This window comes from Dama dama, chromosome 20, assembly GCF_033118175.1.
Source record: "Dama dama isolate Ldn47 chromosome 20, ASM3311817v1, whole genome shotgun sequence".
Classification (NCBI taxonomy): domain Eukaryota; kingdom Metazoa; phylum Chordata; class Mammalia; order Artiodactyla; family Cervidae; genus Dama; species Dama dama.
Window position 1 is genome coordinate 35719090 of NC_083700.1, and position 14147 is coordinate 35733236.

Consider the following 14147-nt stretch of genomic DNA (forward strand, 5'->3'; position numbering starts at 1 on the left):
TAGAGTGATAATTTCTGAAGTCTAAGTGTCCTTGAAAGCTTTTTTGTTACAAATACAATACAGTGACCAATTTTAAAAAAAAGTAACAAAATAGAAAAGGATGGTTACATTTTATTAGTATTCTTGTCAGTGTTTTCAGTCTTCAACATTACCTAAAAAGTTTCTTCCAAATGGCCTTATTGTCTCCTTTATCTCCTTTTGTATCTGCACTGGTAGCATTTTCCTCCCTTTTGTCTTCAGAATTTCTTCTGCAAGCAACTGCTTAATAGGAAGGTGCAAATCTCAGAGCTATGCATTGGCATCACTTTTGTTAACATTCGATCAGAAAGGTTTTCCTGAGGAAATGTAAAGCTAAAACATGAAAAGGAGATAAATAGCGTTTTTAAAATTTTTATTTTTGGCCTCACTGTGTGGTGTGCGGTTTCCCAACCAGGGATCCAACCCATGTCCCTTGCAGTGGAAATATGGAGTCCTAACCATGGGACCACCAGGGAAGGCCCTTCAATAGCATTTTCAAAGTGGAATATGGGGTATGTAATGTTCTGCCCCCAAAGCCACATTTTTCCAGGAAACTGAGAGTATTTCTCTGATTTTTTGGCCAGAAATCCTATTTCTGTATTCCTTTTGATAGCTTTAGGACCAATGCAAATTCCAGCCCAAGCTCCAGAATAAATCACAGGTAATAGAGAGGGTGGATTTTTATTTTTTTTATTTTTTATTTTTTTGTTTTTTTTAAAGTAATAATTTTTTTTAATTTATTTACTTATTTATTTTTGGCTGTGCTGGGTCTTTGCTGCTGTGTGAGGGCTTTCTCTAGTTGTGGTGAGTGGGGGTCACTCTCTGGTTGTGGTGAGTGGGGGTCACTCTCTGGTTGTGGTGAGTGGGGTTACTCTCTGGTTGCAGTGCTCAGACTTCTTACCGCTGTAACTTCTCTTGCTGCAGAGCGTGGGATCCAGGGCATGCAGGCTTCAGTAGCTGTGGTACACGGGCTCTAGAGCAGTGGTCCCCAACCTCTTTGGCACCAGGGACCGCGTCTAAAGACTGTGGGTGGCGGGGGGAGGACGGTTCAGGCAGTGCGACTGATGGGGGCAGTAGATGAAACTTCCACTCACCTCCTGCTGTGTGGCCGCTTCACAAAAGGCACAGACAGGTATCGTGGGTGGCGCACAGGCTCGGTAGTTGCAACTCATGGGATCTAGAGGGTGGGGTCAATAGTTGTGGCAAATGAACTTAGTTGCCTCACAGCATGTGGAGTCTCCCAGACCAGGGATCAAACCCATGTACACTGCATTGGCAGAGGGTGGATTTTTAAATGATGCTATATAATTGTATATATAAATATTTTATAATAACTTTATTGATAAGTAGTTCACATGCAAAAAATTCACTCTTTTAAAGTGTACAGGTCACTGGTTTTTACTATTTTCAGAGAGTTGTGCAACCATCACCATTATCTAACTTTGGAACATTTTCATCAGCCCCCGGAATAACTCTGTATCCACTAGCAGTCATTCCTTACTCCTCGCCCTGCAAGCTTCTAGCAGCCACTGATCTACTTTGTCTGTTCTGGACATTCATGAAAAAATGGAATCATTCAGCATGTGACATTTGTGTCTGGCTTTTTTCACTTATCATGTTTTCAAGCTTTATCCATGGTGTGGCATGCATCCCTACTTCATTCCTTTTATAGACCAAAGTTATATTCCATTTTATGTATATATCACACTTTATTCATCCTTTCATCAACAGATGGACATTTGGGTTACTTCCACTTCCAATATTTTTTGCTTCCAATATTCAGCTATCATGAATATTGCTGCTATGAATATTTGTGTACACATTTTTATGTGAACTTGTTTATAATTCTCTTGGATATATACCTAGTGAAGAATCGCTGGGTCATATGGTAACTCTATGTTCAACTGGTTAAAGAACTGACAGACTGTTTTCCATAGTGACCGCACCATTTTACAATCCCAGCAGCAGTGTATGGAGGGCCTGAATTTCTCCACATCTTCCCTGACATTATTTTCTTTCTGTCTTTTGATTTTAACCATGGGTGTGTGGTTATGAAGTGGTATCTCATCATGGTTTTTTTTGTTTCCCCAGTGGCTAATGTATATTATTTTGCACTCTTAAGCTATTACTATTAACATTTATACTTTTTCAGTAAAAAAATTTAAAATATGTTTGGATTAGAGAAGAAGCTTCGTTTTCCATTTTACGAAACTCCTTTGTTACTCGCACAAAACACTTTACTTCCGAAGCTTCTGGTCACCAAATATGTGGGTTTTCCTCCCACAAGAGGCAATTCTCAGTGATGCCAGCTGGATGTCATACAGTGTAATTCAGTTCTAACATTGTCGACCTGGAGGTAGTGTTAGATCCCACACGTTCAGGGCTCAGTTTCACAAGACCGCTCTCCACTTCAGATGCCATTCACAAGGAGTAGGAGGTGCCTAGGTTACCCACAGATTCTGTCTGACTTGGCTACAGATCAGAGGTTCCCATAGACCTTCTCCCCACTGGATTCAGTTACTTGCCAGACAGGTCCACAGAACTTGGGGAAATGTGTACTTGTGTTTATCAGTTTATGAACGGATATTATAAAGGATACAGGTGAACAGCCAATAAAAACATACACACAAGAGGAGGTCTGGGAGGGTCCCGAGCACAGGAGTTGGGATGTGTCACCCTGCTGGTGTGTGGATGTGTTTATTAACCAGAAGCTCCCTGGATCCTATACTGTTTAGATTGTTATGGAGGCTTCTTCATGTAGGCATGAACAGTTATTAACTCCATTTTCAGTCCCTTTCTCCTCTCTGGAGAATTGGGGGGTGGGGTTGGGAGGGAAGGGGCTGAAAATTCCAAGCTTCTGATCATCGCTTAGTTTTTCTGATGACCATTCCTCATCCAGGTGCCCAGCCAGAGTTGCCTTATTAGAACAAGAGATGCCCTACAGCTTTTATCACTTACAAAGTAGAAGGGCTGTAGGAACTCTGAGCCAGGAGCAGGGAACAGAGACCAAATTATACATTTTCTATTATCTCACAATTGTGTTTTCGGTAGTAGAAATCACAGATTTCCCCTTGAAGGCTCAGCCATCAGTGTGACTCATATACCTCCAAATGTCAGTTTCTTTTCTGCCATTTCACTGTCTCTTACTGTTTCCAAGACTGAATTCATGGGAAAGAAATGTGAAAGGTGCTGTTTGAAGCAGCTGTGGCTGAATCATCAGAGTATTAGACAGGAACCATAGCCTATTGAAATATAGCCTCCTGGTTCTCCTTTTTCAGTAGAAGATATGGTGGGGAGTAACTGAAATAGGTGTCTCTCCCAAATATGTATGCTTCATGTATCTTTATCTTCTGCTCTCAAGTAAAAAAGCCACTTTCCTTTTAGGCTCTCATCTCCATCCATCTTTCCTCTCATATCTTTACCTCTAGTTCCTTCTCTACATCTATCGAGGACATTGGCACTTGTCAAATGGTCATTTTCTCTTTGTCCAAAGTCGTAGGAAACCTCAGTATTCATGCTGGCAGCTCCCCTTACTTTCTAGCATTAATGTTCCTCACTTTCCTCAACACCTGAGCCTTCTATTTCATTTTGCTTCAGTAGCCCACTCTTTCTCCAACTGTATCATAACTTGAGGTTGCTCCTCCTCCGAAGTCTTAAATACCTGTATCCTACCTTATGACCCCTTCTTCCTTTAGATTCTACACTGTCTTGCTCCTCTGGTACTTGCATTTTGACTTACAGACCTCTGGCCCCTTCATTTCCACCAGTTCATCAATCTTCTCTTGATTCTTTCACCATTCCTACTTGCTTTCTCTCAATCCTGAGAACTATCCTCTCAATTGTTCTCTTTGCCCCAGCATTTGGACTATGAAGTATTTCCAGAGAAAAATGAAACTGTACAGATCCAGCAATAACCAAGACATTCTTGGAGAACCATGAGGAGCAGGGGACCTGCTCCATCAGATTATCGAAAGTTGTTATAAGCTATAATTAAGATATAGTGAGTGGTGTTGCTACACAGATAGACAAGTTGACAAATGGAACTCACCCTCCCAGTAACAGACCCATCCATGTCTGGGATTTATCACATGAGAGAAGTAACTTTGCAAATCCCTTTGAAAAGAAGAGACTATGCAATAAATGGTAATGGTGCTTCTGGTTATCCATGCAGACAGAAATGCAGTTGGATACCTGCCTTACGTCATGCATAGAAATCACAGACATGGAAGACAAATTATGGTTACCAAAGGGGAAAGGGTAGGGGGAGGGATAAATTAGGAGTATGGGATTAACAGATACAAACTACTAAACATAAAATAGATAAGCAACAAGGATTTACTGTATAGCACAGGGAACTATATTTAGTATCTTGTAATAACCTGTAACAGAAAATAATCTGAAATATATAAAACTGAGTCAATTTGCTATATACCTGAAACTAACACAATATTATAAATCAACTATATTTCAATTTAAAAAATGAAACTAAATGTGAAAGTTACACTGTAGTACCTCTAAGGGAAAAAGAAGCAGAAGTCTATATCTCAGTATAGGGAAGAGTTTATTTTAAAAAATACAGAAGTCAATAACCATAAATGAAAAGATTGATAAATTCAGCTATATTAAAATTAAGAGCATCTAGGAGATCAGACCAGTCAATGCTAAAGGAAATCAACCCTGAATAATCATTGGAAGGACTGATGCTGAAGCTGAAGATGAAATATTTTGGCCACCTGTTGCAAAGAACTGACTTATTTGAAAAGACCACGATGCTGGGAAAGAGTGAAGTCAAGGGAAAAGGGGGCGGCAGAGGATGAGATGGTTAGATAGCATCACTGACTCAATGGATATTAATTTGAGCAAACTCTAGGAGATAGTGGAGGACAGAGGAGCCTGGTGTGCTGCAGTCCATGAGGTCACAAAGAATTGGACATAATTTAGTGACTGAACAACAGTGATAATTCATGGATACTATAAGTAAAGTGAAAAGACAAAGTACTTGCTAATTTATAACTTGAAGGATTAAATCAATTTTATAAAGAACTATACACATTTAAGAAAAGGACACAGCCCATTAGACGAATGGGCAAAATATATGAACAAGCATTTCACAAGAAGAAAAAAATGAATAGCAGGTAAATAGGATAAGTTGGTCAACTGCATTAGTAATTTGAAGAGAAATGCAGTTTAAACCCACCACGGGACTATCTTAACTTAAGAAGTTTGTTGACACTGAGTGTTCTGTGGCTGTAAGCTAGAGTTTGAAATTCATTTATTCATTCAGTTAATAATTTGCTCTGTGCCAGGCACTGTTTTAGACACTTCGGCCATATCAGTCAATAAAATAAAGAAAAACCCTTGCCTTGTAGAAGGACATTTGCATGTGGAAGGTTGAGGGGTAGGATCAGACAATAAGCAATTGCATTAAAATAGAAAATAGTACTAAAAATAGAGTAATAAATATAGCAACCCTGAAGAATAATGTTATAAACATCAGTAGTAACTAGGACTCTTAGGCAAATATGAAATGTTAATACCTGTGTGCTAGAACAAATGAAAATTTAAGTGTAATTTCATGTATGCAGATCAAAGTTAAAAGTGGAACCAGAAAATATCAAAAATATCTGAAAATAGCATTTTATTTGTCTGTCATCTTTATGCATCACTTTCACACAAGTCATAGAATAAATAAAAAATCTGGAGGAGATGCTTAAGCTTTTTTTTAGACATATTCATCAATTAAACAAATAATTGAGCACTTTATTTTTGCTGACCACTTTATGTACTGGGTCTCACAGTAGTGAACAAAACAGTCAAAATCCTGGGCAGTTTAGAGTCACTTTTAGGGAAAAAATAGGTACAAATGACATTATTGCTAAGAAACTTCTAAAACAAGCAAAAAGTTAATGAAAAATATTCAAGGCTACAATATATTAACTGGAAATATTGAAGGTAGGTACTAGGATTTCTGCTTATTTTTAATTGATTGATGATTGCTTTATAATAGATTTTTTTTAATATATATAATCACTGCTGGTTTTCCTAACATAGAGAAAACTGGAGAAGGAAACTGATAGTGTATTTTGAGTATATTCCAAAGTTACACCCAAATGTTAAAATAAAACATTAAGAACTATCTTCCTGAGCCAGTGTAAGAAAAATAAATCATTAGTTTATTCATTACTGCCCACCCCCAATTTTTAAAAAATTTTTTTAAATTTATTTTAATTGGAAGCTAATTACTTTACAATATTGTGGTGGTTTTTGCCATACATTCACATGAATCAGTCATGGACTATCCCCCAATTTTATCTTTGTTAGTTCACTGACTTGGAGTTTGATGCAGCACCAAAAATAGCTTTTAGTGAGATCTATAAACTTGGAGTCCATTTTTATTTAAAATGGTTAAAACTAACAGATCATCAAATGCTTGTTGCCATTTGCCATTTCCAAAAACCTTAGAAGAATATTAAGTTGGAAGAAAAATTGTAATTCTGCAACATGGCCAATAATGTTATTTTTATTAAAAATTGTATTTTATTCTTTAATCAGCTTCTTTTTATTTTCAGCATTGATGCCGATGGGACAATGACAGTCGACTGGAATGAATGGCGAGACTACTTCTTATTTAACCCCGTTACAGACATTGAGGAAATCATCCGTTTCTGGAAACATTCTACTGTGAGTCCACTTTATGTATTAGTTTACACTTATTTGGAGCTGTAAGCCATTGGTATAGTTATCATCCAGGAGTACCCTGCAGCACTTATGGGTCAGGGCGCCTAAGTCTCTGTAGCTAGCTCATTGACGTGTAAGAATTCTACATACTCTTGTTAGTTGTGGGGACTTCCCTGGTAGCTCAGACGGTAAATCATCTGCCTACAATGTGGGAGACCTGGGTTTGATCCCTGGGTCGGGAAGATCCCCTGGAGAAGGAAATGGCAATCCACTCCAGTATTCTTGCCTGGAAAATCCCATGGACAGAGGAGCCTGGTAGGCTATAGTCCATGGGTCCAGAGAGTCAGACACAACTGAATATCTTAAAAAAAAAAAAAAAAAAAAAACCCCAAGACTTCATAAAGATTGCAGATGTAGTTCCTATGTTTACTATTCACAAAACTTGGAAGAGCTACTGCCTTCCAGAAATCTTGTGAAGATAAGCTGCTCAGCTTTTATAGGCATTTAAGGATTCTGACTGGAGACAGAAGCAAGGTCCGATGCTGTAAAGAGCAATATTGCATAGGAACCTGGAATGTTAGGTCCATGAATCAAGGCAAATTGGAAGTGGTCAAACAGGAGATGGCAAGAGTGAATGTTGACATTCTAGGAATCAGCGAACTAAAATGGACTGGAATGGGTGAATTTAACTCAGATGACCATTATGTCTACTACTGTGGGCAGGAACCCCTTAGAAGAAATAGAGTAGCCATCATAGTCAACAAAAGAGTCCGAAATGCAGTACTTGGATGCAATCTCAAAAACGCCAGAATGATCTCTGTTTGTTTCTAAGGCAAACCATTCAATATCAAGGTAATCCAAGCTTATGCCCCAACCAGTAATGCTGAAGAAGCTGAAGTTGAATGGTTCTATGAAGACCTACAAGACCTTTTAGAGCTAACACCCAAAAAAGGTGTCCTTTTCATTATAGGGGACTGGAATGCAAAAGTAGGAAGTGAAGAAACACCTGGAGTGACAGGCAAATTTGGCCTTGGAGTACAGAATGAAGCAGGGCAAAGGCTAATAGAATTTTGCCAAGAGAATGCATTGGTCATAGCAAACACCCTCTGCCAACAACACAAGAGAAGACTCTACACATGGACATCACCATATGGTTGACACCGAAGTCAGATTGATTATATTCTTTGCAGCCAAAGATGGAGAAGCTCGATAGAGTCAGCAAAAACAAGACTGGGAGCTGACTGTGGCTCAGATCATGAACTCCTTATTGCCAAATTCAGACCTAAATTGAAGAAAGTAGGCAAAACCACTAGACCATTCAGGTATGACCTAAATCAAATCCCTTATGACTATACAGTGGAAGTGAGAAATAGATTTAAGGGACTAGATCTGATAGACAGAGTGCCTGATGAACTATAGATGGAGTTTCGTGACATTGTACAGGAGACAGGGATCAAGATCATCCCCATGGAAAAGAAATGCAAAAAGGCAAAATGGTTGTCTGATGAGGCCTTACAAATAGCTGTGAAAAGAAGAGAAGCAAAAAGCAAAGGAGAAAAGGAAAGATATTCCCATTTGAATGCAGAGTTCCAAAGAATAGCCAGGAGAGATAAGAAGGCCTTCCTCAGCGATCAATGCAGAGAAATAGAGGAAAACAACAGAATGGGAAAGACTAGAGATCTCTTCAAGAAAATTAGAGATACCAAGGGAACATTTCATGCAAAGATGAGTTCGATAAAGGACAGAAATGGTACGGACCTAACAGAAGCAGAAGATATTAAGAAGAGGTGGCAAGAATGCACAGAAGAACTGTACAAAAAAGATCTTCATGACCCAGATAATCACAGTGGTGTGATCACTCACCTAGAGCCAGCCATCCTGGGATATGAAGTCAAGTGGGCCTTAGAAAGCATCACTACAAACAAAGCTAGTGGAGGTGATGGAATTCCAGTTGAGCTATTTCAAATCCTGAAAGATGATGCTGTGAAAGTGCTGCACTCAATATGCCAACAAATTTGGAAAACTCAGCAGTGGCCACAGGACTGGAAAAGGTCAGTTTTCCTTCCAATCCCAAAGAAAGGCAATGCCAAAGAATGCTCAAACTACCGCATAATTGCCCTCATCTCACACGCTAGTAAAGTAATGCTCAAAATTCTTCAAGCCAGGCTTCAGCAATACGTGAACCTTGAACTTCCAGATGTTTAAGCTGGTTTTAGAAAAGACAGAGGAACCAGAGATCAAATTGCCAACATCCACTGGATCACAGAAAAAGGAAGATAATTCCAGAAAAACATCTATTTCTGCTTTATTGACTATGCCAATGCCTTTTACTGTGTGGATCACAATAAGCTGTGGAAAATTCTGAACGAAATGGGAATACCAGACCACCTGACCTGCCTCTTGAGAAACCTATATGCAGGTCAGGAAGGAACAGTTACAATTGAAAATGGAACAACAAACTGGTTCCAAACAGGTAAAGGAGTATATCAAGGCTGTGCATTGTCACTCTGCTTATTTAACTTATATGCAGAGTACATCATGAGAAATGCTGGGCTGGATGAAGCACAAGCTGGAATCAAGATTGCCGGGAGAAATATCAATAACCTCAGATATGCATGCAGATGATACCACCCTTATGGCAGAAATTGAAGAGGAACTAAAAAGCCTTTGATGAAAGTGAAAGAGGAGAGTGAAAAAGTTGGCTTAAAGCTCAACATTCAGAAAACTAAGATCATGGCATTTGGTCCCATTACTTCATGGGAAATAGTTGGGGAAACCGTGGAAATATGTCAGACTTTATTTTTTTGGGTTCCAAAATCACTGCAGATGGTGATTGCAGCCATGAAATTAAAAGACACTTACTCCTTGGAAGGAAAGTTATGACCAACCTAGATAGCATATTAAAAAGCAGAGACATTACTTTGCCAACAAAGGTCCGTCCAGTCAAGGCTATGGTTTTTCCAGTGGTCATGTATGGATGTGAGAGTTGGACTGTGAAGAAAGCTGAGTGCCGAAAAAATTGATGCTTTTGAACTGTGGTGTTGGAGAAAACTCTTGAGAGTCCCTTGGACTGCAAGGAGATCCAGTCAGTCCATCCTAAAGGAGATCAGTCCTGGGTGTTCATTGGAAGGACTGATGCTGAAGCTGAAACTCCAATACTTTGGCCACCTCATGTGAAGAGTTGACTCATTGGAAAAGATCCTGATGCTGGGAAAGACTGAGGGCAGGAGGAGAAGGGGACAACAGTGGATGAGATAGCTGGATGGCGTCACCGACTCGATGGACATGAGTTTGAGTAAACTCTCAGAGTTGGTGATGGACAGGGAGGCCTGGTGTGCTGCGATTCATGGGGTCACAAAGAGTCGGACACAACTGAGCGGCTGAACTGAACTGAACTGAACTGAAGCATTCTGCCTTAGGGAAGAGTAAAGGTTACAGGCTGTTACTTTGTATAGATAATATATCACCTAGATAATCTCAGTACCTCATGGTTCATATGCCCAAAGATCCCTTCTGAAACTTGCTTGTTCAGATTTATCTCTGGAATAATGCATCTATCATAATAATCATGGAAAGTTAAACAAATGTTTGGCTCATCTGCTCAGCATTGCACACCTATCTCTCTGTATTCCTCAAAACTTTCAAATTTTAATTAAGTTCCATTAATATCCTGCTGAAATATCTTGACATAAATAAAATTCATTTCAGTGTGCAATCTGTTCCTGGAAACAATGGAAACTCTTTGAGAGAATTTTAATTTTTCTAATAGGCTTGACTTCTAAACTTATTCCTGGATTTCAGTACATTTTATATGTACTAAACGAAGCCTAGCATTCAGATTGCCACTAGTAACAATGCCTAACCTTACCTAGAAAATTATAAAATTAATGGTGACTGATGCTGGCAGAGGATGAGATGGTTAGATAGCATCACTGACTCAGTGGACATGAGTTTGAGCAAACTCCAGGAGACAGTGAAGGACAGAACCTGGTGTGCTGCAGTCCATGTGGTTGCAGAGTCAGACATGATTTAGCGACTGAAAAACAACAACAGAAAATGATGCCTTTTCAACTATGAGTATAAAATAATACTATATTAGTAGTTCAGTTGCCTTGATAAAATTTATGCTTAGGTGAAATCATATTTACATAATCAAATTATCATTTTATCTTTGGAGATAGTTAATGCATGCATGCGTGCTAAGTCGTTTCAGTCATGTCTGACTCTATGCGACCCTATGGACAGTTGAGGCTATAATCATGTATTCATTTTTTTGATAGTAAAAATAAGGAAGTAGGGGATTTCTATTGTAGCCTAGCTTCTTACCCTGACACTCTTACCTATAAAATCTTTTACACTAGAACCATTTAGAGAATAAAGCTGTAAAAATATTATTATAGAATTTTGTTTCTGTCAAGTTATATTTGTAATCCATTGTAATGTTTAGAATAGATTGAAAGGTAGATAATTTTAAACACTACTTCCTTGTTAGCTAAATTTTTAAATGGATTTATAAAAATATTTATAGACAGGAAATGAGTTTAGGGGTATTCACATTACAGTTTTAATTTAATTTTCATTTATATATTTAGAGCACATATCATGATATAAAATATAATGTGGATATAATTTTGAGATAAAAGGAGTATCTTTGAAGAACTGACAAAATAATTCTTTCTATAGCTAGTAAGATTCTCTGCATCTGCTAAAACACTGCTCTTTCATTCTAACTGAGACCTGGAAAAGTTATCCTGAATCTGTTAAGAAAATTTGTAATTGTTGGTATTGTAAATTTGTAATTACTGTTAATTTTCATTTCTTGTGATCTGATACTGTACTTTATTTAGTGTAAATAGGCTACTTATAATCCTAAATGCTCAAATTGGTTCAGTATAATACTTTCTAAGGATTGAAACTGATCTTTATAAAATGACAGGTAATTCTTCTCTAAAAGAAACAAACCTTCTGGAATGATCTGTCTTTAATTGAAGGAGCCTGGGGATTTTTCTTCCATTTTAACAGGGTATTGACATAGGAGATAGTTTAACTATTCCAGATGAATTCACAGAAGATGAAAAAAAGTCGGGACAGTGGTGGAGGCAGCTTTTGGCAGGAGGTGTTGCCGGGGCCGTCTCTCGGACAAGCACGGCCCCTCTGGATCGTCTGAAAGTCATGATGCAGGTGAGCTTTAGGACCTTGTGTCTAAGTGTGTCCAAAATATTCTGAAATAGTGAGAAATGTGGTACTTTGAAAAAAGATAGAAGACATCTCAGTAATGATCATACCTTTAAAAAGGAGTCTCTCAATTTTATTGCTATTAATCCTAAATTCAGTCCATGTGAGTATTTACATTAAATTGTTGGTACATATGTATGTGCTCAGTCGCTCAGTCGTGTCTGAGTCTTTGTGACCGTATGGACTATAGCCTGCAAGGCTCCTCTGTCCATGGGATTTTCCAGGCAAGAATACTGGAGTGGATTGCCATTTCCTTCAGGAAGGTGTGATGAACATGTGTGTGATGAACTTTTAATCTTGGCATCCTGTGTATTCAAATGTTTAATTAGAAAGGAAAATCTCTAGCCATTGTTGTAGTACTCTCCTTAAACTACTTATATTTTCCTTCTATTTTATGTACTTTCTTAAAAGAGGGTTTTTTTTTCTGAAATCTAGACTCTTGGAACAAGGATGTAATTTAAAAAGTTATTCTAAATCTGAGGTTAGCAGAAAGGACCTGGTTTTATAGATTGACTTTGCTGTTTACTAGCAGTTTAACCCTGGCTAGTCAGAGTGGAAAGAAAGAGGAAAAGGAAAGGATTAGTATTTATTTGGTGCTCATCATGGTAACCCATTTAATCTTCTAATAATGCAGCCAGGGAGATTTTATCCTCATATTATCTGGCTCAGAGAGTGGAATAGCTTTTCCTTCACAACGAATTAGACAAGGAATGGAGTATTTTTGACTGTATTTCTCATACTGCATGAAACGCCTGAGGCTTCATTTTCTTTCATTCTAGATTGGGAGTAAGACTATCTAACAAGAGTGGTAAAAACATTAAACAATGGAAATTAGGGGAGAACGCCTGGTAGGCTGGGACACCCGCCTAGAATATAGTAGTTGCTTTGAGAAGGTTTTTAAAAGTTGTGTTATTATTCCTGTGGTCAGAACTTTTGTATTTGTCCTTAGATTTCTGTACGGAATGATTTCTGACAATATTTTCAACTAGAATTCATCTAGAATGTATCTACATCTCAAAATATATTTAGGGGGAATGATACTGCTTTAAAGAAAAAGAAGAGAGAATGCGCATGTATTTTTGTTTTTAGGAACGGTAGTAAATTGAGAAATTTTGAATAAGCATTCATCTTTCCTTTGTCATATTTTACTGTGCAGTTTATTTAAAATAAAGTGGGTATATTTCAACTTTATTTCCTACAAGTGCAGGAAGTTTCTCAAAGTACCTTCAGATTCAGCAATTCACAGAACTCACTGGAAGCTTTTATACTTATGGTTTATTACAACTAAAGATACAGATTAAAATCAGCCAAGGAGCAAAGAGCATAGGGCTGAGTCCATGGAAGAATCAAACGCAGAATTTCTGTTGTTTTCTCCCCGAAGAGTCACAATGTGTTATTTCTTGGCATCAGCCTGTGACAGCATGCCTAGAGTTGCACACGAGTCAAGGAAGCTCACCTGAGTCTTTGGTGTTGAGGGTTTTTATTGTGATTACATCACATACTGCCCTCATGGCTAACTTTTAATTGTCAGCCCCTCTGATCTTTTTTTTTTTTAATGTAGTAGTGACTCATTTTGTGTAAGCTGAAACAATCAGAAGAATAGCTGACTTTTGACAGAGAAGGAGAAATGTATGACTTCGCTTAAATGTGGAATCTAAAAAGAAATGATACAATGAACTTGCTTACAAAACAGGAAGAGATTCACAGGCTTAGAGAACAAACTTAAGGTTGCCAGAGGGAAGGGATAGTTAGGGAGCTTGGGGTGAACTGTATATATATATATATATATATATATATATATATATTTTATATATATAACATATATATATATAACATATAACATATATTATATATAACATATATATGTTATATATATAACATATATAACACACTGCTATATTTAAAATGGATAGCCAATGAGGACCTGCTGCTCCTGGTAGCACATGGAATTCTGCTCAATGTTATGTAGAAGCCTGGATGGGAGGGGAATTTGGAGGAGAATGGATACATGTGAATGTATGGCTGAGTACTTTTGCTATTCACCTGAAACTATCACAACATTGTTAATTGACTATATCCCAATGCAAAATAAAAACAAAAAAGAATAGCTGACTTCTTTATTTGGGGTTTATTATATGTAATAAGTTTTAGATAGAGGCGAGCATAAGGTCTAGTTTATTTAAACAACTATGAGATTGGTAGTATGAGTCAGGTAA

The 14147-nt window shown here is 37.8% G+C and overlaps 1 protein-coding gene across 1 annotated transcript in view; it reads left to right on the forward strand.

Annotated features, from left to right (window-relative positions):
* LOC133040970 (mitochondrial adenyl nucleotide antiporter SLC25A24) overlaps nt 1–14147 on the forward strand; it is a 62487-nt gene that overhangs the window by 22438 nt on the left and 25902 nt on the right. The window contains exons 4-5 of the mRNA XM_061121260.1: nt 6588–6699; nt 11719–11877. Of these exons, the coding sequence (XP_060977243.1) occupies nt 6588–6699; nt 11719–11877 (271 nt within the window). The remainder of the gene's footprint in view (nt 1–6587; nt 6700–11718; nt 11878–14147) is intronic.